The 26,720-nt window shown below is 41.6% G+C and overlaps 1 protein-coding gene across 3 annotated transcripts; it reads right to left on the bottom strand.

Annotated features, from left to right (window-relative positions):
- Positions 1–193: 193 nt before the first annotated feature.
- On the bottom strand, positions 194–23,144 carry LOC134186468 (actin-related protein 5-like). Of its 3 annotated transcripts, XM_062654442.1 has the most exons (20): positions 23,015–23,144; positions 22,868–22,956; positions 22,361–22,468; positions 21,539–21,650; positions 20,779–20,874; positions 20,636–20,723; positions 18,857–19,073; positions 14,557–14,670; positions 14,409–14,486; positions 14,315–14,350; positions 14,172–14,261; positions 9,808–9,855; positions 9,706–9,756; positions 9,528–9,645; positions 1,250–1,341; positions 1,098–1,192; positions 955–1,035; positions 779–896; positions 613–724; positions 194–491 (listed from the first exon to the last, which is right to left on the bottom strand). In XM_062654442.1, exons 1-20 carry the CDS (start codon positions 23,121–23,123, stop codon positions 331–333), a joined length of 2,013 nt encoding a protein of 670 aa, XP_062510426.1. In that variant the 5' UTR covers positions 23,124–23,144; the 3' UTR covers positions 194–330. The 3 variants fall into 3 exon arrangements, with proteins under 3 accessions (XP_062510426.1, XP_062510427.1, XP_062510428.1); XM_062654443.1 differs by lacking the exons at positions 194–491; positions 613–724; positions 779–896; ... (1 more) ...; positions 1,098–1,192; positions 1,250–1,341 and adding exons at positions 1,432–1,628; positions 1,684–1,796 and having other exon boundaries at positions 23,015–23,141; XM_062654444.1 differs by lacking the exons at positions 194–491; positions 613–724; positions 779–896; ... (1 more) ...; positions 1,098–1,192; positions 1,250–1,341 and adding an exon at positions 1,432–1,796 and having other exon boundaries at positions 23,015–23,141.
- Between the last annotated feature and the right edge of the window lie 3,576 nt (positions 23,145–26,720).

Genomic DNA, 26,720 nt, shown 5'->3' with positions numbered 1-26,720 from the left:
AGTGGAAACACGGTCTTAGTCATAAATACCACAAATATGAGATAACTACAATATGCTGTGTAACCAGATTAAATTTTGATAGATATAGTTTCTGCCCTTCAGTTAACTTCATCAACTCTTAACAGTTGCGGTACAGTCAACTGATGACCACCTGCTACCCATACTGTTTAAATATTACAACTAACATCTGAACTTCCAGTGAAATTTAACCAGTTCCACTGCTACATTCTAACATGTTGATATACCAAAATCTCATCATGAATATACCAGTGTCTACTAGGTAGCTCCTACACACTAATGTAATCAACCTATATCACTGGCATATCTAGCCTATTTTGGAGTAGCCACATAGACATTTGATGCAAAATGTTCTTTCAAGTACTCGCCACCCATCTCTAAATAATCTGATCTCGTCAAGAAAGCAGCCACAAAGTTCTCTGCGTTACGTGCCCAACGACTGGCTCCCAGCCACGCATCCAACACAGGATCTTCTACAAATATCACAAACAGGTACATGTTATGGATGCACCCAAACAGCTTTATGCAACACACAAAACTTTCATGCAGGATTGGTGATAACACACAGAAACATGCTTATGAGAAACTCTTTACTGCTTAAAGTAACTTTGAATTTTGATAGAAATGGCCTGATCGCCAGGAGTTCTGTTTCAAGGCGTTCTTTAAAGTTGAGAGCCATTGAATTTCCTCCAGTGACAAACACATTCTAAATTCCAAAACCTGATGATACTGCAAAAAACAAAACACTACAACATCTAACCTCCACTAGAAGCTGCTGTTCTTCTGAAGTAAAGTGTTTCAGAACAAACTGTGTTGTCTCTGTAATGCCTGATTGGTCTATGCCAATTAGTGATGGTTGATAGACAACTTCAGGAGTCCTGCAAAATTTACTAACTCTTCCTGAATTCTAAAGCAATTCTATAAGTATGGTTTAACCGGAATCGTTCAATTCCAAGATGTAGCTGATAAAAACCAGCAGTATCGATCGATGGTCGATGGGTTAACTCTGGCTCAACTCTAACCAACAAGTACTGCCGCTCTCACGAAAACCAATACAAACAATAAAGAACAAGACATACGTTGTAAATTGAGTGTCATGCTGACGTAAAAGCTGCTCAAGTTGTTGCAGTTCAGACTCTTCCTTTTCATCATCAGAGTCATCAGCTTCTTTATTCTTCACATACAGAAATGTTCGCAATAATAGCAAGACTGCTCTAATGTTGACACTTACAATTGTACGGTAGACATGCCAGTCATCATCATTCTGTCCAAATGTGTCATGTCTCTGCCTTTCTTTACCTCGTCCTGAGACAGCTCCTATAGCTATTTATTAGCAAGGAAGTACACACAGTGACAGATTTCCTTTTGATTTTTGTACAAAACAGACAAAAACAACCAGACAGACAGACAACAGGCAGCCAAACTATTTACTGATCCTCAACTTCAGAGATACAATAGGCAATTCTCAAAGTAACAACCATATTAGTCCATATTACACTGTTCATCAGTTCAGACAGATAGATGGACAGATAGACAGTTTGTTTGTTCATCTTGCCCCAGGGCACACTTGTATGTTGCAAGTACACCAATAAGCATACCTGTTGTGCAGTCTAAAACAAATACCACAAAACACTGTGACAGAAAGACACACAGACAGAGACATACTGAAGCACACTGACACCGCTGCTCCCTAGCAAGACCACTTCTTTCCAGGGTTTTCATTGTATTGGATATTATGATTGTACCCTGATTGGTAACATGTTGATGTTCAAATATACCTTGACAGAATACAGACAAAATAACAAATAAGCAGGTAGGTGACAGGACAGCAATCAGCTAGTAATTGATCAAGCAGGTAAGCAGATGATTAAACGATTAGACGAATGATCAAGCAGGTAAGTGACAAACTAGCGATGAGATGGGTGCATGAGCGATTGTGCAGTCGGATGAAATGGCACAAGGGTGGCACAGGTGCAATTGACAAGAGCAGTCAAGCAGGCAGACAAAGAAGAAAACAAGTAGATTCTTTATTTTGATTAAGTTAAAGATGTTAGCTGACGTGTTATTACATAAAACGTTTTGACTTGTATGTAATAAATTAAGAAAGCATTCAAGGCAGGCAGGCAGGCAGGGAAGAGGCAGGCTATACTGCAAAAGTGCAATGCAGTCATCAAAGAAGATAAGAATATAGTGGCAGAAATTGGAAGTGATGTAGATGAAAGCAACTGATACACCATAGAATTTACTGACATTCACGTTTCAGTCGTAGCAGCTTAGGATACGCTCACCTTCACACTTAGTAATTCAGATGTATAGTAATAAGGTATCAGCTTCAAGTTGATGTACTAGAAATAATCAATAGCGAAATGCCATTGGCACGCAGGCAGGCAAGAAGGCAGACAGACAGACAGACAGACAAGTATAGTCTCGCGTAGCCAAACCCTTCCTGCCTACATCCTGCCAACGAGAAAGGATCTGAGGAAGTGCTTTGTATAGGTTTGTTCTGCCACCATCATTAGTTGTGTTCACATTATGGTTTGGTCTGTTGTATTTGCATAACACGAATAGATCTATTAGCGTAAACTAACAATGGTGTACAAACCTGTGTTCACATTGCACTGGGTTTGAGTCTCTGGTTTAGCACCAATGTCTAGCTATGCGCTAACAACCTATACTACTAGTTTCCATAGGCTTGGCGCCACTTGGTCAGTGCTCCCCACCTCCACAGTGGAGTATCCTGATGCCCAAGCCACTTATGCAAACGGTAGCACCAATCTTGGCCAACTTATTTTTGTGGAGGCCATCAGGTCTGCCATCGACTTTACCGAGTGGATCCAGCAGTTCTGCACATACAGCAGCCACTAGTGTAGTTGCACTAACCAGACAACTGGCCAGCCTCTGTTTTGTCTTCTTACTTGGCCACATGCTACTAGTAGTAGAGCAGTAGACAGTCCTTCTGTTTGTCAGGTTATAGGCTCTTTGGGCCCAACTGCACTGGTTTGGCGGCAAAAACAAAGAAAGCAAAGGATCATGCAAAAGTCTCCTCCTTTTACGGAACAAGATACAAAGGTTCTGCTGGAGATATGGGCTGATGGTGAGACCTATCAGTTGCTAAGAAGACCCAGAATAAAAAACCTGTTTGGGAAAAATATGAAAAATTAGTGAAAGTGGCTTTCAAGAACAGCTGAGCACTGCATGGAGAGAGTAAGACTGCTTGAGAAAAAGTATAAAAAGATAAAAGAACAAATGAACAGTATAGGAGAAGAAAACATTGCCGATACATTTCCATGCTGCTAACACATTACAAATGTTCTTTACTTGTGTATCCTGTTGCCATTTAGTATTCAAAACCACACTTTAAGCAAACCGAAAGCTCTCAATTCTAGTGCTGCTTAGTTTATGATTAAACACCTGTCTATCTCTGTCTCCAGTATCAGGAAAAGGTTTAATGAGCCAGGGTAGAAGGGGATAAGCAGAATCACCAAACAGGACAACAGGTACCATAATGCCATTGATATTGTTAGACCTTCCATCTGGAAATGTAGATCCCAAGACTTGTGCTCTCTCATACAATGTGCTGTTTGCAAACGCTCTAGCGTCGTGTACTCTTCCTGACTACCCAACATAAATATCTGTGAATAGAAGAAGAGTCCACGACAACTTGCAATACAATTGAATAAAAGCATTTTCAATTATAGTATTCATCAGTGTAAATGACAGGAGCTTTTATAGGTATGTGTGTGCCATCAATAGCTGCACCAACTTGGGGAAATCCCTACCGACTTTCAAATCTTGCAATGACTCTTAAGACGATCATCAGTTGGCATTCTAATGTACCAGTTGAGGAAATGACAGACAAAAGCTTCACAGACATCATTAGTGATTGTGCATGCAGTAGAGTGGCCTATCCCTAATAAGTGAGAAATAGTTCTATACTCTGAATTTCCAGTAAGTCTCCACAGACAAACTGCAATTCTTTTCATAACCAAAATAGCCTCTCTAAATGTAGTGTTTCTTCATGAGATGTACGACCCTAATTCGTTGCACAAATTGACAAAGGTGGCTCTGGAAAGACTAAAGTTTGCTTTTCACTCTTGAGCTGAGAACTGATTACAGGCAGCTTCGAGTCACCACTCTTTAGACCTTGATTTCATCCAAACTCTGCAAGGTACTGACCACTTAAAGGCCAACAGCGACAGCATACTGAGCACTAGGGACGAAACAACAGTTCGGTATGCTACTATAACATTACCATAGCGATGAAGACGTCATCTGTCATCTTGAACGCGCAAGATTCTTGCTGATGATGCCCTCCCCTCTTGTAGCAACCACAACAGCAACACCATGATTTTCTTGTTAGACATATCGCTTCGCTGCTCTGAGTCATTACTACGATACTACGAAAAGCTGCAAAAGGAACGTTTGATTGCTGCAAACCAGACTCCACTAGCCGCAAACCAACCTTCGCAAGTATGGTTTGCAACCCAGCTTAAACCAGCATTCCATGAGGCAGCTGCAACTTTTAACACTAACTCAAAACAGTCTTTGCTGTGCTATCAAAATTCATAATGAAGACGACAACGTGCGTGTAGCAGAGTCATATTGTGGCGTCGTAAATCTTTTAGCATTCCGATAACAATACACCTGCAACATCGAGACTTGCAGTTTGTGCTCTATGTTTGTCTGAGCAACGGATGAGCAGGCGTAGCTGAAAAACCATCGTTAGTGAGGTGAGTGCAGTTGGAACGACGACAACAATAAGCATGCACGCATCCATGCAATTAACTGCTGAGCAGCTCGTTCCAACTAACGGTGGTTTTTCAGCTGTACCTGTTCGTCTGTTGCTCAGACAAATGTAGAGTGCAAACTGTGAGTATTGCTGCCGCAGATGCTGTTGTTATCAGAATGCTAAAACAACTACGACGTCATGATACAACATCTGCTACACATGTGTGTTGCCGTGTTCATTATGAATTTTGATAGCTCACCAAAGACTATTTAAACACCTCTTTACCCCACTGGAATGCAGTGGGATAATGATGGTAGCAGAACAAACCTATACAAAGCACTTCCCCAGACCCATTCTCGCCAGCAGGATGTAGGTGGGAAGGGTCTGGCTACACTAAACTAGGCAAACAGACAGATAGACAGACAGACAGATAGACAGACAGACAGACATGTATAAAAATATATGAAAATTTGACAGACAGATAGACAGACAGACAGATAGACAGACAGACAGATAGACAGACAGAGCAAGGCTAAGATCTATAAAGGGCAAGGGAGCAGGAGCATGGCTAAATGTTATACCCAGCTCAAGTAAGCTCGCACTAGTTTCTCACAATGTTTGGCAGCTTGCTTGAGATTGGGTTTATCTATGCCATTTAAAGGGGAACTCTCACCAAAATCAACTATCAACAAAAAGTGGAACAAAAATCACGTGCTAAAATATGTGGAGCACGTGAGGAGAGGACTGGCTCTGAATCTTTTGATTTCTTTGAGAGTGTGTTCAGGAATTTATCAGCCTCCTGACCCCAGAACCCAGAGTGCTCAAAGACCAAGGGAACTAAATTAGATGCTGAACTGACAGGGCTTTGTATTTGCATTTCTTTTTCATCTCACATCCCTCAGCAGACAGACAGACAGACAGACAGACAGATAGACAGACAGACTGACTGTCTCAACTCAACTAGATGCACAAACTAGAGTCACAATACAGGTATGTCAACAGTAACAAGAGGTCGGACATCCTCGTCTTTGACCCAGAGTGAGGTGCAGACATTGAATTAGACGTGTCGTTGGCTCATCCATGGTGTTTGGACTGAGTGAAGGCAGCTTCCAGAGAATAAGGGGTAGCAGCAATGAAACGAGAGAAGAAGAAAGAGGCCAAGTATAACTCTGAGCTGCTGCCAGAAGGATTCTGCCCTTTGGTCATTCCTCTCGTTTTTGAACATTAGGGTTGTTGGGGCAAACAAGCAGTAAAAGTACTTCAACAAGCTACCAAAGAGTGCAAGGAATGATGCAGGAAGACAAAATGAGATCGACGTCAAGACCAAGTGGCAGTCAATCATATCAGTGATACTACAACGATGTAATGCGAAAGTCATCTCAGGCAAACTTATTAAGCATAGCCAGATTATATCGCCAAAATGTAGTGTACTAAGTGTAATTGTGAAAGCCTCAGTATGTAATGGTCCTGTTGTATTAATGCTGATGTCAACATTACTCTGTTAGTTGCTCATGATGTTCATGCTTGATTTAAATGGAGAATATATGTATTGACAGACAGACAAAATGAGAGACAGACATGTGCTGCTACAGAGAGGAGAGCAGACAGGGAGAGCAAAATACGGCAAACAGCAATTACCAGGAGGTTCAATCGTCCGTACAATTTCATTAGTAATGGAACATTTTGGAGCATGGGGAATTGATGCATGGAAATTCTTAATAAAGACAGCAAAGATGTCATGAGATGAAGTAGGGAGACTAAATCCAACGGAATTTATTGACTTCTGGAGCAAACGCTTTTCAATCCAACTCCAAAAGTGCAACGCCAATGTCATCTCCAAGAAGTCATCTTCACTGACTGGAGACAACAGAAGTGACTTTTATGCTACTCAGTACTTTAGCCACTAGCTGACACTAGGGCTTTGCATGTAGTAAATAGCTGCTTTAGGAGTTATTAGAGTTATTAGTTCCTTCAAGTTTTGTTTTGAATATAGTTTACTAGTAGTATACAAACATTTACACACACACACACACACACACACACACACACACACACACACACACACACACACACACACACACACACACACACACACACACACACACACACACACACACACACACACACACACACAGTTATTTGCATTGCGGAAATGTATGATAGATAAATATTCAAATAAATGTGATTTGACAGACAGACAGACAGACAGACAGTTCTTCAGCCACTAGCTGGTACTGGAGGCTTTGCTTGTACACTGTAGTCTTTAAGTGTAGTCCTTTTTTTGTTTTATACGAGTTTCAATTTTGTCTTAGTTTTAGTCGATGAACACTACTACAGTATTTCCCGCCCAATTATCCGGTTGAGGCAACCAATTATCCGACTCATGGTTTTAATTATGAGCAGTGTAGATATATGGAACAGCTGGTTAGGGGAATAATAGCGCGTACTGACGGATGTTGTCGCCATACTGCTGCACCAGTAAACAGGGTAATTCTTGTTTTTGCTATTAATTAATCGCGGAGGAAAAACCATCAGTAATTGTCTGGTAATTAATTATCGCCCACCAGCGCGGATGACCACACAGAGACATGGCGCAGTTGCAGTCGTTGCAGCGAGGGTCAGACTCTTGTCACAGCAAGATGGTAACTTCTGCTAGATTTGTGTTCTAACGCACAGGCCTCAACGCGCTTTCTAGCTAACATGTACTCACCGTAAAGTTGAACATGCAAGCAAAATTAGAGAGAATATGTACTGTAGAACTCAGCAGAATTAACAACCACGCTACTCAAACACACGTTGGTAAAGTACATGTTACGTCTACATTCTAGGTAGCTCTAAACTCTCCAGGTCGATCGCTAGGCGATTGTGAATTTGTTTCACTCAGAATTGGATGAGGGCGCGAAGCTGAGAGTGTCGGTGGTGCAGTGGTCTTTCTCTCAAGTCAACGAGACTGATGTGAAAAGAAAGACAGCAGAGCTGTTCAGTTATGGCACGCTGCAGCTGGATCCTCACATTCACATGTGTAATAGCTTAATTGTCATAGCGTTTCCCACGATGCTATCAATTTGCATCAGAGAGAGTTTTGAATGAGACCCAAAGCACTGAACAACTGACCAGCGATGCAAGGTGAGAGTTTCATTCGCAAAGTGTACAGCTTGCCAGAGCGACATCGGATAATTTGTTGCCCCAATCGGATAATTGATTGGCTGAGTTGGATAATTGCTTGCCCCAACCGGATAATTGGTTGTCTGAAGCGAATAATTGCTTGCCCCAACCGGATAATTGATTGACTGAGTCGGATAATTGCTTGCCCCAACCGGATAATTGGGCGGGAAATACTGTAGTAGTTGGACAGTACATAGTACCCTGCATTGCGAAATGTATCATAGATAGAAGTTCAAATATATGTGATGGACAGACAGACAGACAGACACAAACAAACAGCGCATTGACAACTTGTAGAAAAACTTGCAGCTACATAGGCTTAAGCATCCAGCCGGCCTTCCCTGTCAAGGCAAAAGACCAGCTGGAGATATTTGCCACTCAAACAAACTGCCAACTCCCAATCTTCCATTCAGAGTGTTGCTTAATGTTGTGCATCCTCGATATGGGTGCATGTCGCTATTGGCTCTCTGCTAATGTAATTTTGCTTTGACTGAATACCTTGGGCTTGTTTGATGTTGACATGTGCCATCCAAGTTTGTACAACAACAGATCTACTCTTCCAGTTCTCCTTATTGTCTCCCTTTTGCCTACAAGAACTGCCATCCATTTCTGAAGGTTGACAAAAAACTCACACAAATCATAGTCTGAAAGTCACAGTGTGTTGCGTGCAAATACCATGCTTCTAGTAAACGTGTTGTAGTAAATGTCCAGTAATCAACTCACGCAGTGTATATAGAAACAACTTAATTAAGAAAGGAATTTTTGAATACATTCCATCACTTGTGCTGCTACTCTTTGAAGATGTGCGATCATATGGCTTATAATAGTCAAACACCAAAAGAAATAGTTTTTTTTCTGATTCTGGACTAGTTCTAAACAAGCATGGACACAACAGCCACAACAGCAATGCAGTACACACTCAATAGATAGCATTGTTCTTGTTTTTTGGACCTTCTAGAAAGTAGGTTAGAAGGTAGGAGCTCCTACCTCTAACACATGCCACAGCAAAAGTGCACCCACTAGGAGAAAACATGTACATATAAGCACTACATGCAACATGGAAGTCATTCTTGTGAAGTGACACTAAGTTAACACAGCAACAGTAAAGAACACCAACCACCTTGGCAACAATGCCCATGTCAGCTTATCAATTGAGAAAGAGTGCAAATATCTCCAAACTACCTCAATCAGTCAGAGATCGAGAAGTGAAATGGCATGCTAGCAGAAAAGACCACTTGCAGATATAGGTCACACGCAAACAAAATATGATGTGTTGAGCCATTGACCACCTGCTCCAACCAACAAGAAATCGCATTCGCAGAGAGCCACTAGTGACATGCATCCCTATGGTGGATGCACAAACATTGAACCTGATGTGTAGCACTCCAATTGGATGATGCAAGAGTCGGCAGTTTGTTGAGTGGTGAATGTCTCCAGCCAGTTCTTGCCTCATTGGGGGAAGAGGAAAGACTGGCTGGACCCTTGAGCCTAGCAGCTACAATGAAGTTCCACATATTTTTGAACTCCTCGAGTTAACACAAAATTTCCAAAATGTCTACACTACACCTAACACTGCACTAGTACTGCACCACACTACAAATTCATCACTTCTTACTTTGATCATCATGTGCGAGCTCTGCTATTAGTCTCATCCTCTCCTTTGAAGCATGACTTCTTCGATTAGCCAGCTGCTGTCTCCTCTGCTGGCGTTGTTGTCTTGATTCTATCAAACTCTGTTGCCAACATGGGACCTTCAACAGCATTTTAAATTGCTAACTTAAGTTAAACATTACTTGTCTTCTTGCACGAATGCTCTTTAGCCATTGCTCACTTACAGGACCTGGCTACAGATGAGATCTACAATCACAAATTATATGCCTATTCAACAGTTATACCTCATCTGAAGTATCGTCTTTCAATCTTTTTGTCGTTGGTTCTTCATTCTGACAACACCCAACCAATCCGATAAACAACAACACAGTGTATAGACGGTCTAAGTAAGAATACAACTAAGGAGTCAAGCTAACAAACAGACAACAACAAGCAAACAGAAAAGAGAGACAGACCAACAAACAAACAGACACGCAAACAAGAAAAAAGTCAGACAGATGAACAAATACACAGACAGAAAGCTACTGACAGGCATACTTCGTGTAGTCTGTAACAATAATCATGTTTAACCAATTAACTGCCACTGGTCATACATCCCCACTTTTCTTCGGTAGAGCAATAAGCCCTGAATAAGCCTTGACCATCACAAAGGTTTGCAAATGGAGTCAAGCACTGAGCTCTGTGAATTAAGTGAGCCAATCAGAAGCAGAGAATCTGTAGAGATTGGATTAGGGCCTCAAAATGTTTATATCTCCAACATGAAGGACTTGCTGCTGATCCTCGTGGTTAATTTCTCACTGCATTAACAAGATGTTTTTGGACAGGCTAATTTGTTCTACACCATTTCTATAGTCACTTCAAATTCACGTTATGTCAATTCAAATTCAAATTGCAATTTGTCAGTTCAAATTCATATGCTGTCAGTTCAAGTTCATCCTTTGTTATTTCAAATTGGCATGATGTCAAATTAGATTCATAGTTATTTCAAATTTGCTGTCATGCTACTTATGGTGCAGATTCATGTCATTGCTCTGCTCTTAGTTTGGTTGGTATTTTGGACGTGCGCAAAGCTATTTAGCAAACTCCTGGGTAGTTTACTAAACTAGCCTATTTGTGACGGCAGTATAAAGAAGACAGACTTTCTTCATACCACCAGGCACAACACTGCACAACACACCAAGGGGCACAACGCATGCAGGCAGCACATAAATGCCAAATTCTGAAAGAAATTGCTCAAGAAGCAGTTGCATCTTTAGATCCACTGTTGGTTGTTTTAGTCTACGGCACTGCATGGCAGTACAACCGTTATGTAATATGGCCAGAGGTGCATGATCCTCTTAGAAATTGACATGAGATGACTTAATTAACGTGGTGTTGTGTTTGATAGTGTGCTGTAACGCTAGAATATCATTTGTGAGTGTAATGCAGTGTATTTGCTCAGTTTACACAATGCCAATTTGAAATGACAAAGTATGAACTTGAACTAACAATGTATGAATTTGAACTGACAAAGTACAATTTGAAGTGACTATGAACGAATTTGATCTGGAAATGGTGTAGAATGACTTACTTTTATCTCTTGTAATTTCCTAGTGTGTTTGCTGGCAAATTTATCTACTCCGTACTGTGTCACCTTCTATTGAGGCAAGGCCCAGGCTAATAAGACTCATGCTGCTCTTGACAAATCTCCACACTTCACTAGTCTGGAGGCTACCTGCCTTCTCATATCAATGACATTCTTTTTTGTTTCTAGAGGTACGCTGTGGCCTCTTCCTATTGAAGTAGTTCCTCCCAGCCGAAATCCAGAAACTTGTGGTATGATTTTTGCTGATTTTAAAGGGTAACTGCAATGCAAAAACCAAATTTTTCATGTTGAAAATTGATACCTCTAGTTGCATACATGACAGGAAAAATAGTTTTAGATTTTAAGTTAGTCTTCGCTGAGATATAGCAGGTCAAAGATGCTTCCGGTTCTTCAAGTTCCGGTAACAAGCGTGGTGTAGTGTACATGTCACAGAGGGGAGACTCCACGCTACTGTGTACTGTAACAAAAGAAATCTGTGGAGAAAGAATGGTTCGGTGTTGCGTGGCTGCAGGATGCACCAATTCGCGCAAGTCATATGCAAGTGTGTTTCAATTTCCGAAGATCCCCAAGCTAAGAAAAGACTGGGAATCACAAATAAGGAGGACAATTGCAGAGATGTTTGTGTTGTCCGGGTGACTACTACTGTACTAGTACAGCGCGTCCTACTGAGTGGACTGGAGTCTGTAGTAGCCACTATTAGCCTGATTGATTCAAGATACGTACAGCCAGGTCTATTCAAGAGCTTGGTCTGGGTTGTAGAAGAGTGAAATTGTGAGGACACCATTTGCCATCTACCATGCCTCCACACTTCAAGATCACAGCACTCCAGAACCATCGCAAAAGAAAAGGAGAGCCGCAGATTTGAGAAGTGGGAAAAATGAGGGTAAGGAAGAATCTTGTGCAAGACTAAAACTACTGCAAATGGCTAGGAGAGGTCAGACTCTTGATGACTTCAGACTTGTGTCTAGGTGCTTGATCGTCATCTGTAGTGAATGCAGTCGTATGCATTACAACAGTATACTGTACAGTGAACTCAAACCTTGTGCCAACGTGAATTCAACACACAAGCGTCAACTCATTTTGTTCTTTTTCTCACGGCAATAGCCAAATCTTGCATGAACTCGATCACCAATACACTGTGCCATTATTGTCACTAGTATTCGACAATATTATCGCATCATTATCTGAGACAACCTCAAATACGTTTTAACAGCACACGCACTAGTGCCCACACAAGTACTATCCATCATCTCACAATGACTGCAGCTACACCTGTAATGGTTGTTTACTTAGCCGGATGTGCATCGATTACGTTTGCTCTTCTACTTCTACTTGCGATGGTAACAGGCTATCGGGTTGCCTGTCCTCTTCCTCGTCCGCTTCCAAGACAGCAGGCAATCTCAATGCTTCAGAAACACTGTCGCTGAGCTTGAACCTGTATGATCTAATGGTTCCCAGCTGATCTTCTTCATCCTGTGATTCATGCGATGACGGAATGTTATCATCACGTAAAAACCTCCAGAGGGCTCTTCAAAGAATAACTGTCGCTGCCGTCACCTCTACCTTAACAGTGTTGCCTTGGATATGAACATGTAGTCATATTTACAGGCCGCTGACTATACAGAAGCACACGCGTCTCCCCTCTGTGACGTGTACACCACACCCATTCTGGAACTTGAAGAACCGGAAGCAACTTTGACCTGCTATTTCTCAGCGAAGACTTAACTTAAAAATCTAAAACTATTTTCCTGTCATGTATGCACCTAGGACTATCAATCTCCAACATAAAGAATTTTGATTTGCATTAGTTACCCTCTAAGGCTTTTCTTCCATGCTCAAGGGAAGCTAGCAGCATTCTTGAAATGTAACCCTAGGATGTAAAAGCTTGAACAGACAGGCAGAAAGACAGACAAACAGACAGACCAGCAGACAAGCAGACAATCAAGTAGCACCATCTATGTGAAATATAAACTGCAGTACTGAACAGGAATATTTTACATCCTTTCTAAATTCACTTAGGGTAGTATTTAGCAGTTAAGACCTGTGCTTGCCTTTACTTGCTAGTGCAATTAGTCTCATTTTTGAAAAGATAAGTATTATAGGAGAACTCTCACCAAAATCAACAATCTCTCAGATGAAAGTTGTCAATTCATGACACAACCCCTTGCAACTGTTTACTGCAGACATCTAATAAGCATTGAAATTACCTGTGTTGGCGTGCTTAGTGCCCATATAAGTAAACTCTGATTACTGGTCAGCAAGGAAGACCATTACCTGTGCACTTTTGAAGATAAGGATTGTGAAACATATGGTGGTAAGTTGTGATTTATTGACTAAAGCAAACTGGGACCCCAAACTTATCAACTGTGTCAATACAACAGTAGAGCCTCAAAAGGAGACCCTCCTTAGGTTAGTTTATAGATCGTGTCTCGCTGCATTTTGGGTGCATTAGGAGCACTTGGTACGGTTCAACCTAAAGTATTTACTTCCAAATGAGGACAGAGAGTAAGTTAATACGGGGCATCTTCTGAATAACTCGTGGCCCATTCTCTGCTTCTGTGGCTCGCTGAACCGTAAGCTTCCTGTAGGAAGATACTAGGACTTGCATCTTTCTTTCAGCAAGTTTTGGTATTTGGTGAGAGTTCTCCTTTACAACAGACAGACAGACAGCAGACAGATAAAGACGAAAACAATCAGTCACATAGACAAGCGCACAAGCAAGCTTGCATGTTTGCAAATAACTGATTATAGAGAAACTTTCATAAAATACAGTTTGTTCTGACGATAGCACTAACTGCTTCGAGAAAAATTAGCACCATCCCTTAGTAAATTAAAACTCTGCTCTAGGCTGACATGTTCCAGGTGGCAGGTCAATTTCTCCATCCACAAAGATATTCATAAACAAAAACACCTAATAGAATCAGGGCAGTTCGCACTATCATTAGAATCTTACTTGCATTTTCATGGAAGTTCCCTTTAATTTAGTTAGGCAGAATATAATGTAGAAAAATATCCACCAGCAGGCAGCTACACTATTCAATTTAAATAAACTAAAAGAATTACCTCTTGCTCATATCGAGCTTCGCTGGCTGCAATTGCCATCTGTATCTTTTCAATAGATGCTCTGTGCCGATCTATTGCGCTCTGCAAGTCCTATAAAGAAACCTTTATACTCCTAATACCTCACATCCAACACAGCAATTCACTTTTGAAGATTCAAACTCAAGTTGACCAAGTACAACCTACACAGCAAAACATCAATAAAACCATAACAACAGTAACAACAATAGTAAGTCACACATAAAACTCATCAAGGTTCTCGTCCTCCATTGCCTGGACAGACATCCAATACTCCAACTGCTGTTCTAGCTCACTCAGCTTTCCACAAAAGCAATGCATGCCTGCTCATGTAAAACCAACTTTCCAAATCAACTTGAGCTGCATTTACTTTTTCTAATCGTTTCCTAGATGTCATTTCTCGGAGTCTTTGTGCTTGTGTCTGACGTCGCTCTTGCTCTCTCTCTTCTTTCTGTGCCAATTCTTCAGGATCCATTAATGGAAGCTATAACAATCAATAATATGCACAATCTATTTCCACAGCTCACCAGAATATTACAAATGTTAACCTTTGCAATTTAAAGGCTGATTCACACTGACCACGTAACATAACATTATGTAACGTAATGCAAGGCAACTATACGTTACGAAAGATCATTCACACTGACAAATTTTGTTGTCGTAACTTACTGTATTGATTTTCGTACCGTAACGTAAGATGTTGAGACGGATTCAACTTTTCCAGGTTGACGTAAGCAATTATCCAATCATGGAGCAGTGCATGGGTGTCTCTCCTGAGCATGCACATTTTACTGCTGTAAGTCGAGTGACTTATTGACCTTGTACGTAAGTATCCATGTTTGTACGATGTGGTCAGTCATTTTCATTTCATTGACTAGGGCATGATATTCCCCTAGAGCCTGCCTGCACTGGAAACTATCTAATCCACATTTTCGTTCCGTGTGCTTTTCTTCTTTGTCTCCAAGAATTAAAAAGCTGTAAGAATGCTTCCTCTGCATAAATGTGACAAAAGTTTCCATGCGTGACATCATATACGGGACACTGTATCCGAGGAGCTCAATGTGAATGCTATCTAGATGGCATTTACTAGTTATCGTATGGGCACATTGAGGATATCGTTGTTATTCCCCAAGAAGAGTGCAGCTAAAAGTAAGATAATTAGCTGCCACTCACCCAAAGCTGAATAACAACGATATCTGAGCTTCGGATATACGATCAGTAATTTTTAGGAATGTTGTACTAGGGATTGAAGGGAAGTAGTTTGTCTTGTGTTGTACTGTACTTAGCTGTGTGTTGTGTGTTAGTCTGCCCCAGTGGGAACTGCATTACTGTGGTGTTGCAATAGAAACATATTATTATCATTATTTGTATCATGCGTGGTCATTGGTTGGTTTGAATCACCGTTCCTTTTAAGCTGTGTGAGTACGTAAATCTTATACCCTGTTTACACGACCACTTGTAAGCAGGCCAGCCCGTGCTGGCTTGGTTTCTACGGTATGTGTAAACAAGGGCCAAGCCGTGCCAGCTCGGCTCGGTATCGTATAGCCAAGCCAGCACAGGCCAGTCCGGGCTGGCTCGGGTCAAGTACATCGTGTAAACACATAGCATGTTGGAAAACAAGCCGTACATGCTCATTCAGTACAACTAGTGTGGAGCGAGACGGAGACTCTGTATCTTATCCAATTATGGAGCAACCAAGATGAGCAAGAAATTTAGCTTTTGAACTTATTTACAGTCCACAATTTCTATGACCACGCCTACAAATGACGGGAAGGCTATAGCCTGGTCTAGCCCATGCCACGCTATGCCCCTGATCTCAAGTAACTAATGCACATTAATGACACGCATTGGCTTCTTCTACCATGTGTGTCGTGTAAATACGAGCTGAAATACTAGGCTGGCATGGGCTGGCGTGGCTCGGCTCGCTATGCGTGCTCTTGTAAACCGGGTATTAAATCTTCCTTGTTTGTCAGTAACCGTTCTGTAGCTAACTAGACAGAGTCTAATGAAACCAGCTGTGTTGTGCTGTTGATCATAGCAATGGTAGGGTATACGCATTTCCCTTGACGACGGTAGGGTATCAGTGTACAAACGATTTGTACCCGCTGCATCGACCAATCCTGGTTGCCAAAAACTACATGACATGATACAAGTTACATTACATTACGTGCTCAGTGCGAATCAGCCTTTATTATTTGTTTCTGGTCAAGTAAGTGAGTCAATTTTCTTAAAACTCCAGTATATGTTGGTTACAAAATTATCAACTGTCACTAGTGTGTGTGTGTGTGTGTGTGTGTGTGTGTGTGTGTGTGTACGAGTGTGAAGAAAGGCATACGACTTAGACTCTGTAATTCTAGAGCCTCAGGTATGTCATCTACTGAGTTTTGTGATGCGATGCTTCTGCTTCATCCTTGGTGTCTTGTTATGGGATGGGAAGAGAGACACACCTCCATCAGAAAGATCACCCACCTGCAGAGAATCTCCACTATGCTGACCCAGAGGCGTCTTCGACTATTGGGTCACATCTTGCACACGGATGAGTGTCATCTACCAAAGCAGCTTTTGGTTTGTGCACCACCTCAAGGAAGTCGCTCATGTTGGAAGCCAGAGAATGCAATGGAACGATTTAGTGTTGAGACACTTGAGGGATTGCAAACTTGAGAGGGTTTGGAGGATACAAACGACATCAAAATGTGTGAAGGAATAAAATCTGGACCATCACACAAAAAGAAAAGAGAGAAAAATTGCAAGGATGAGCAGAAACAGTGAAGCAAAACTAGGCAAACAACATCGAAGTTTGATATACATTGCAGTTTGATGGTTGCAAATCATGCTGGTCGTAAACCACCAAAGGCAGAAAAATGGTCAGTCCCTAACTGGCCAATGTAAATATTGCCATCAAACTTTCCTTAACAAGGCCTCCACAACCACATGCGTTTTTCCTGTCAGAGAATTTCCACCTCCCAACATAGTCTGTAGTAACTTTGGTCTGCATTGTTCTTTATTGGAAAGAATGCAGTGAAAGGTTGTGTGTGTGTGTGTGTGTGTGTGTGTGTGTGTGTGTGTGTGTGTGTGTGTGTGTGTGTGTGTGTGTGTGTGTGTGTGTGTGTGTGTGTGTAAAAGATAAATCCTATAGTAGTCTGGAAAGAATTTCAGGTTTCTCCACTTCCTGCATAATATGCAGAAGTAAACAACTCAATAGTTCCTTTCTTCACATGCTGGTAAACTGTTACATGTGCCAGTGTGTGAGATCTACTATAGTTGCATAAAACTACACCTGCATAAGCAGTAGCCCACCTGTCTCAGTCATAAGAAAACACTAGATTGTATCTGGATTTGTCAACTACCCATCTAAATCCAGTGTGCCATGTAACAATATTATTTCCATGGACAAGAGTGAACACACACAAGTGCCACCCTTCAAAGATTCTTAGGCAATTCCCAACTTGAGTACTGACTGCTTCATTGCTTTCGATAATTTTTAAAATATGGTTGAAATACATTGACCAGAAGGGTCGTTCAAAATTATTGACAATTCACAAGTGTACAAATCACATGCTAGGGAGACGAGGTTATGGTCTGTACGCTTTATAAAACGTTGATCGGTACCTATTGGCTCGGGTTTTTCTCTGCTTTCCATGACCGGAATTGCATCATGCATTGTTCCTGTGTTAGGGTGCGTCTCCACCAGGGCTTAGACATGTTTACAACCTGTTTAAATCTAAACATGTTTACGAATAATCGTGTCTCCACTAGCACTAAATCTGTTTAACTGTAAACCTAAACACCTTTTGCTAAACACGTTTCAGAGGTAGTTGTTCTAAAACATCAGCCGTCCATTAAGAGCCCAGCTGTCTCTACCATCACTATCTCAATGTTTCATCTTTGTCCACTTGAAAACCGGAAACTTCATGTTGACATCATTTGAGAGGGTCAATTAGAATGGAAGAAGAACTACATGTATCAATGCGAAAGCATTGAAGACCACACGTCAACCATCTAATAGATGGAACCATGGTCAAGCTTTTGAATTATGCATCACAATAATGCATATGCTTTAGGGTGGGGGCTTCAGAAAAGTGTGCACTTTGTATGGTTGTGAAATTGTCGATAATTTTGAAATATATCCTCTCCTTATCCTTCTGAAATGAACCACATGACATCCACTACAATTTACCCTTGTGACACTCAGACGAACCTAGTCATCCACATACAAATTACATAGTCTATAATACAGTATGTAACGTAGTCCTGACATGCACACTGTAGGAAAAGATGGCCTACTTAACTTGCAAAAAACTTTTCGAACACTGATCCACAACTAGAAGACATGGATGCAAAAATGTATTGTAGGAAACACACTAATCATTTCTTTGAAACAAGTTATTACACAATAGTTATTTCTTGACTGCCTCAGTCTGTCTGATTAGTGCGCTGACCAAAACAAACCAGGTATAATTGTTAACTAATTTAGCCTTACCAACTAATCAAGCTTCAGACAAGCAACAGGGAAACCTAACAACTTCCCATATACAACTTAATCAAGATAAACATAGCAGAATCATTAATTAAAAAATAATTAGGCAGTCTATTGAAAAATAAACTTGCTGAAACTACTATGTTAGATTCTTTAATCAAACTGAGACAGCAACTAATACATGCAAGCTCACTTCAGTATAAGGCAATTGAATCTTGATAAGCTTGCCATCTGGCACAGCTCCACCTTTCCATTCATTCAGCTCAGCCATAAAATCAACAGCCATGTATGTGAAGTCATGGACTAGCTCTTGGGCTCTGCTAAGAGTCACAGCCTGCAAATGAGCTGGGTGCTTTAGCTGCAATAACCGTTGCATAAAGCTGATAACATGATTTCCACCCACATTAATCCTAATTACAACAACAGAATGACTTCACGCCATTAATTAAGAGCAACCCAGATATTAAGTAATGTACTAGTAGGACACAATCATTTGTAAAATTCCCAATGTGCGGTTTGACAAAACAAGAACCAAAATCAAGAGAAAACAAACATGCAAGTTATTAGTGAACTAATCTAAAGAAGTTAGAAAGATAGAACCTCTTACATGCAATCACTAACTATATGACCAATTACAATTAAAACTACTGCTACTTCAGAGGGCCATGCCTACACTTGCACATGCGCACTCAAGTTGGGTAGCTCTTGTGTCATAGCTATAGCACGTCACATACATTTCAGTGCTCTGGCAAGATAATCAATTTCACCTGTAAGAACTTCCTATTTTGTGCTGCTCATAGGTTGTGCATGTGCACAAAAGTCAAAGAATGAAACTACTACAAGGCTGCCGATTGACAGAGACGGCAGCAGTGTAAGCTTTAACTAAACAATGCAAATTTTCAGTGCTCACTGTAAACTGAGTGCGCTTGCTTACTCAGAGAAGCTGTGGCTAGAGTAGAGACGTGTGCTTTCTGGGTCACATGCAAAGAGTAAGGAACCCTGATCTGGCTCAGTGTTAAAATGCTCTTGTCAAATTTTACCAAAACTGCAGTGTAGCAACATCAATTTAGCATAATTAAAATTTTAGATGAAACATTCCAAGACCCATATCAATAAGGCCTATCTACTAGACATGTGGTGTGTTTCTTTACCTCTTGACTCTTCTGAAAGAAGTCGAAAGAATTGAAGTGTTTGTTTACTCTCTTCGGAAGAGGGCAGAAGAGGTCACAAGACCTCTTCTGCTCTTCTGACTGAAACTTGGAAAGGCAGCAGAGAAAAGCTCCCGCATGCGCAGTTAATTGATGGCAGATATCAATGCTGTTGTGGAGACACTCACTAGTGGTCCAGTAGGGTGGAAAAGTAGCAGCAGAGAAGGGAATGGATGTCTATTGTAGAGTGACAGCCCGGGCACCCCATGTCCGGATAGACGACAGATGATCACTATTGAGAGTCTGCTTGTAGTGCACAGTCAAGTAACAAGCATTTCGCTGAACTTTCATCAATATATCCAGTATAGCAACTTTAAATACTGCGCAAGTGCGATCTCTTCCAACCTCTTTTGCGTGTTTCAATGAAAACACCTCTTCTGACACCTTTGGCTTTGCTGTTTTCTTGTGGGTCTTCTTAGAAGACTCTTCCAGAAGAGCCAGAGGAGGTAAAGAAATGCACCTATGGTCTAACGCAACCTTTTACTGCAACGTCTTGATCCTTCCTATTTAGGCTATAGAAAGACTTTCAGTCAGCTTTGCCTTCAGTGCGAATTAGAGCGTATAAGACTTCGTGGTTACTGAGTGTTTAAATTAAACACATCATTACAATGCAATGGAATGTGTGTGCATGCATGTGCTATCGTGAGTGTGCTCCTTTAACTCGAAAGACTACATAAAACTTTGTGAATGTAGGACATGGCTATCTATGCATTTACTCAATGCCAACTATAATATCAATGTGGTAAAATCAACCATCTCCTTACCGTTTTGCCTGACTTGCATAGAGTTTTCCATTCAGCACAGGTAAAATGTGAGTGGATTGAAATCCTGAATTAATTACTAATGCATTTCCTATAGATAATGTGCTTCGCCAAACAGTCACTATTTTTCTTGTAAATTGACTCACTTGACTGCGACTGATTATAGTAGAGACTAAACAGACCATCAATTCCATAAGCCACACTTGGTACATGATAACATTCAAACAGCAATTCAGACATCACTACAAAAAGCTATAAATTACCCAAAATACTAACAGTATTTAAAATTCAAAATAAAAACTGCACCTATTAATTGACTTAAAGAGTTAAAAATTACAGCTTAAACTCTAACTTTAATCCCTTTTTAAGAAGTGAACAACAAAAGATTCAAATACAACATTAAGCACAATGCACAAGCTGAACTGTTTGCACAAGTAGTCAATGCAAGGTGCTGCAACTGTTGAATATGCAATTGTTCAATGACATAGTTCCTGTTTTAATACTTAATTAATTGAAAGCAAGAATACAGGTATGACACTCATGTTACAGATCTAAGAAATCACAAAAATCATGAACATGTTATATAAGTTGAAAACTACTACACAAATGCAGTATCCAACTGTAGAAATATAGTTGGAAATACAGTTGGACTTCAAAACAGGAAGTCAAATGTTGTGATAGTGGTGAGCGCAAAAAGGGCTGCCTAGAATGTGATGGCTTAAACCTTCCCAAGTATGTGCCATTTCAAAAAATGAAGATGGTGCAACAAAATACAAAACTTATGCTATGCTTAATTACATTTACACTAATAACTGCCCTGACATGCCTGTCCATACACATTTTCTCAATAATTGTAATTACTGTAGTAACTCATACCATTTACTGTTACTACAAGCACTGTCTTACAATTCCTGCAGTAATTTGGGTTGCAGACTGGTTCAGTTATGACAATTGGATGGTCAACATGACCAGATGTGTAGATTCCCAAATGAGAAAATATGTAGTCAAACACCAGCTCCTAAAAATACATCATCATTTATTACAGTGTATCCTTGCTTATCCGACCCCCTATGAGTTACAGATATTGAAAAGGTGCCAGATACGTGAAAGAATCGATAGGTGAAGCCTCGGAGTCATAACAAAACCTTGGCATCCCAAACCATGCCATGGAGTCCCAAACCAGATCCGAAAGCAGACACCTGACATTCTCTACAGTCTAGAATATCTATTATTAAAATGGCACATATTGTACATTTAAATGGCACAGTTGACGATGACACTATCAGCACACAGAACTACAGTGTAATAGAGATTGAATTCAGTACGCATAAGCCACTCTTTCAAATAACAGTCAGTAACAGCTGTTTTTAACTGCGACTGCTATGTTTACGAATTACAATTTGTCTTAGAATGGAAATTTGCATAGTCACAACGCAGCACTAGCCAATATGACATCATATCAGTAGGACACTAAAAACAGCAACAATCTTGATACTCAACCATCCTCTTTAATACTATGCAAACATCTGATCAATCTTTCTTGAAGCAAAGTTTCTCTAGCTCTTGTGATAGGCTATCAATTCAATTTTACTGCGAGATATATAATGACCTCCTTTGTCCACTTAAAGGCATACAGCTATGTTAATTTTTAGTCAACTGTAACGCAATAACGTCTGCTAGTATTTACCCTAGGGCATAATTATACTGCAGAAAGTACAATGCTCCTACCTGCGCTTCAAAGTGTGTCACCACATTACGATCAAACTGAGTTCTAAGTGCCCAGCGAACAGTTTCCAAATTTCCAATATTATTTCCAACTGAAGACAACTCCAAATCCTAAGAAATGCTACTAATCACAATATTGAAAAAAATGCATCTTAATACCAGCAAATAAGATGACAGAATTAGTCAAACCACACACTGCCACTCTAGCAAGTTAGTCTACATGCACAATCAGATAATAGAAAACCAAGAGACAAACAGAAAATGTATTACATGAACCTAGACATAAAGATAAAAACAATCAGGGAAACAAATAAAAACATACACAAACACACAAACAAACAACAAACTGACAGACAATGCACACACTAAACTAAAAGCAGACATGTACAAGCAATAACGTTTTGGGTAGCCAAAGAAACATATCAAAGTAACTCATCAAGCAGCAATAACCATTAATCGATAGTCTAGAGCACATATGCTAGAACGAAGTTTTCGTTCCAAGCAGCGTACCCTCTTCCCTTTAGACTTTGCAGAGAGATTCCTAAAAATTAATCTCGGGCTGGACTCTGATGCCCAACCAGCACGACAGTGGAAAGAACCTGAAAAACCGAGATGACAAAAATTGCAAACCTCCACGAGCGAAACGTAACCAATTACCATTGTCGATAACTATGGGTACTTTCGTGTCTTCAAACTGCTCGTAATCACTGGAGATTAGATCGGGATCTGGAAATTCGTCTTTGAAGGTGTACAACGGCTCGCCCATGTTGCACACATAGACTACCCGGATGTGAAAGATGTGAGTGAGTGACCTTATATTTTGCGAGCGAGCGAAGCGAGCGAGTTTTCTCTAATGCGTCAAAGGGGCACTCTGAGTGTCCGTCCGTGTACGTGCGTCCGTCCGTGCGCCACCACCCCTACCCCCGGGGGAATCGTTTAGGAATTAACAAATTCAAATCGTTCTTTGCTAGTTTTGAAGAAAGTAAACATACAATAGTTTACGCCATGTGACGTCATCACTAGAGATGTTTCTATGAAAACTATGCTCACTTATGTGAATGCGTTCCACCACCCCTACACCCAGGTGACAGCTGTTGCAAATTGAGTTAATGTTGTTTTTAGCTAATAATAATAATAATAATAATAATAATAATAATAATAATAATAATAACCGGCGCTGTGGCCGAGTGGTTAGCGACAGTTGCTTTCTATCTTGACTACGTGGGTTCGAATCCACGCCGGTACAGTAATAATGAAACTTGTCCTTCTTTATCTTTCATTGTTGGTTCTTTTATGAAGGAATGAGACTTGTTTCACTCGTATGGGGAGCTTCTGTGGTCTGGCGAGGTTTGTGCCAATGTTGACTATACGGACTTGATCCGGGAATTCTGGATTCCCCGTATTGTAGTTGGCCTCTCCGTGACTATAGCTATGGCTTGAAAGAGCTGTGTCTGATCGCCGTGTGGACTGCACAGAGGCATGTACCTCACTGTGCTTACCTGCCGGGTCGGTGGGCGCCCAGTGGGGGTTAAGACCCCTCTGCACCCTCTGAAGGGTTGCACCGAGACATAATAATATGTCAATATGTCACCGCCGTGGCTTAGTGGTTAGCGACAATGGCTACCACTCCATGGTTTGGGGGTTCAAACCCCAGTGACGACAGTAAATTGTGAAACTTGTCTGTCTTTCTTTCTCATGTTTCTCTAGCTTTATCCATGAGACTATGACTCGTTTCAGTCGTTGAAGAGTTTCTGTGGTCTGGCGAACGGTCCGTTGACGATGACGTCCGGTGCTTTCCTGGTGGTCGTTGATATCCACTAGGCGTGCTGTATCGAGTACGCGGTCACCGTAATGCCTGCAATCTATATCGAATTGGCTAGTCATTGATCGCCGTATGGACTACACGGAAACATGTACCCCGCTGGGCTCACCTGCCGGGTTGGTGGGCGCCCAGATGGGGGTAAAGACCCCACTTGCCCATTATGGAGGGGCATAGCGACACATAATAGAGACGTACGGATGGCTAAAGGCAGCGAATCTTCCTGCTGCAACTGAGGGACTGGTTGTTGTCCAAGCTCTTCGGACTCAGTACTATGAGCGCAAGATTCTACATCGTGATGTCAGTCCTACTTGCCGCATGTGCAGTGTAGGCCTGGAGAAAGTCGACCACATTGGGGCAGGCTGTAGTGCTTTGGCACCGACGGACTACAATCAGGTGGCCTCCATCATTCACTGGGATGTTTGTCGCCATTTTGGGGTTCCAGTGGAGAGCAGATGGTACCGGCATCATCCTGATAGGCTTGTGGAGACAAATGACATTACTATGATGTGGGATACCACCATCCCCACTGCCAAGAAGATCAAAGCCAATCGTCCAGACATCTGTCTCAGAAATAGGAAAACAAACACTTATCTTCTTATTGATATCAGCTGTCCTGCTGATGGCAACATTGGCAAGAAACATGCTGAGAAGTTGGCGAAGTACAGCGACTTGTGAGTGGAGATAAGCCGCATGTGGCATTGTCAAACACTGGTGATTCCGGTGGTCTTGGGAGCTTTGGGCACAGTGCATGCAGGTATTGCACGGTGGCTGGACATTATTCCAGGTCATCACAACCTGCAGCACTTACAGAAAACAGTGCTTCTGGGATCTACTCGGATCCTTCGTAAAGTCATGTCTTCTTTCTAGACAGCCGTGATGGTCTAAGTACTTCTGAAGCAGGGTTTGCTTCCGGTACTTGTAATAGACTTTACAAACCAGACTGATCTGGTTGAGCACGACAAATTAAAAAAGTCACCGCCGTGGCTTAGTGGTTAGCGACAATGGCTACCACTCCATGGTTTGGGGGTTCAAACCCCAGTGAAAACCCCAGTGAAAACCCCAGTGACGACAGTAAATTGTGAAACTTGTCTGTCTTTCTTTCTCGTGTTTCTCTAGCTTTATCCATGAGACTATGACTCGTTTCAGTCGTTGGGGAGTTTCTGTGGTCTGGCGAACGGTCCGTTGACGATGACGTCCGGTGCTTTCCTGGTGGTCGTTGATATCCACTAGGCGTGCTGTATCGAGTACGCGGTCACCGTAATGCCTGCAATCTATATCGAATTGGCTAGTCATTGATCGCCGTATGGACTACACGGAAACATGTACCCCGCTGGGCTCACCTGCCGGGTTGGTGGGCGCCCAGATGGGGGTAAAGACCCCACTTGCCCATTATGGAGGGGCATAACGACACAAAAAAGTCACCTCCGTGGCTTAGTGGTTAGCGACAATGGCTACCACTCCATGATTTGGGGGTTCAAACCCCAGTGACGATAGCAAATTATGAAACTTGTCTGTCTTTCTTTCTCATGTTTCTCTAGCTTTATCCATGAGACTATGACTCGTTTCAGTCGTTGGGGAGTTTCTGTGGTCTGGCGAACGGTCCGTTGACGATGACGTTCAGTGCTCTCCTGGTGGTCGTTGATATTCACTAGGCGTGCTGTCCACGAGTTCGCGGTCACCGTAATGCCTGCAATCTATATCGAATTGGCTAGTCATTGATCGCCGTATGGACTACACGGAAACATGTACCCCGCTGGGCTCACCTGCCAGGTTGGTGGGCGCCCAGATGGGGGTAAAGACCCCACTTGCCCATTATGGAGGGGCATAGCGACACATTAAACAGTGCTTCTGGGATCTACTCGGATCCTTCGTAAAGTCATGTCTTCTTTCTAGACAGCCGTGATGGTCTCAAGTACTTCTGAAGCAGGGTTTGCTTCCGATACTTGTAATAGACTTTACAAACCAGACTGATCTGGTTGCGCACGACAGCTAATGTAATGAAAGTTAACAACTGCTAACATCGCTATGGAAACATTGCTCACTTACTGTTAGGCATGCGCGTTTTACTGTGCGTTGCGCACCACTCCTAGTTACCCACCCCACGAGTGAATTGAAGAAACAGTAGTTTAAGTGTCTACATCGTCAATTACGATAGACGTTGTTTTGAAATTTACTCTGCAGCTGTAGAGACGTGCTCGCTCGCACAGGTGGGAATCAGGGGCGTACCGTGGCATGGGCTAAATGGGCTATAGCCCCCCCAGTTTTTGTGGGCGTTTCCCATTTTGTCAGGTGAAAACTAGCGTTACGTAGCTTTTTGTAAGAGTTCTGTGCAAGAGGAAACCGCAGGATGATTTTTCAGTAAATAGGTGCTTGTTTAGTCTGCTCCATACTGTATATATGTATACGAGTAAACGTAATACTTTGTGGTCTGCATTGTTGCTACTAATACAATTTTTGTCAAAGGGGCGTGTCAGTGTTCGGGTATTTCAGCCCCCCAATTCCAATGGCCACGGTACGCCCCTGTGGGAATGCAATGAGCAC

This window comes from Corticium candelabrum, chromosome 11 (genome assembly GCF_963422355.1).
Source record: "Corticium candelabrum chromosome 11, ooCorCand1.1, whole genome shotgun sequence".
NCBI classification, from domain to species: domain Eukaryota; kingdom Metazoa; phylum Porifera; class Homoscleromorpha; order Homosclerophorida; family Plakinidae; genus Corticium; species Corticium candelabrum.
Note: the sequence above shows the minus strand (reverse complement) of the source record. Positions and strands in the feature narration are given on the sequence as shown.

Coding starts and splice junctions, on each gene's coding strand:
- LOC134186468 (XM_062654442.1), bottom strand. CDS start 23,123: ATGGGCGAGCCGTTGTACACCTTCAAAGACGAATTTCCAGATCCCGAT. Junction 22,469..22,867: donor CAAAGTCTAAAGGGAAGAGG/GTACGCTGCTTG, acceptor AGCATTTCTTAG/GATTTGGAGTTGTCTTCAGT. Junction 9,757..9,807: donor AAGACGATACTTCAGATGAG/GTATAACTGTTG, acceptor TCTCATCTGTAG/CCAGGTCCTGTAAGTGAGCA.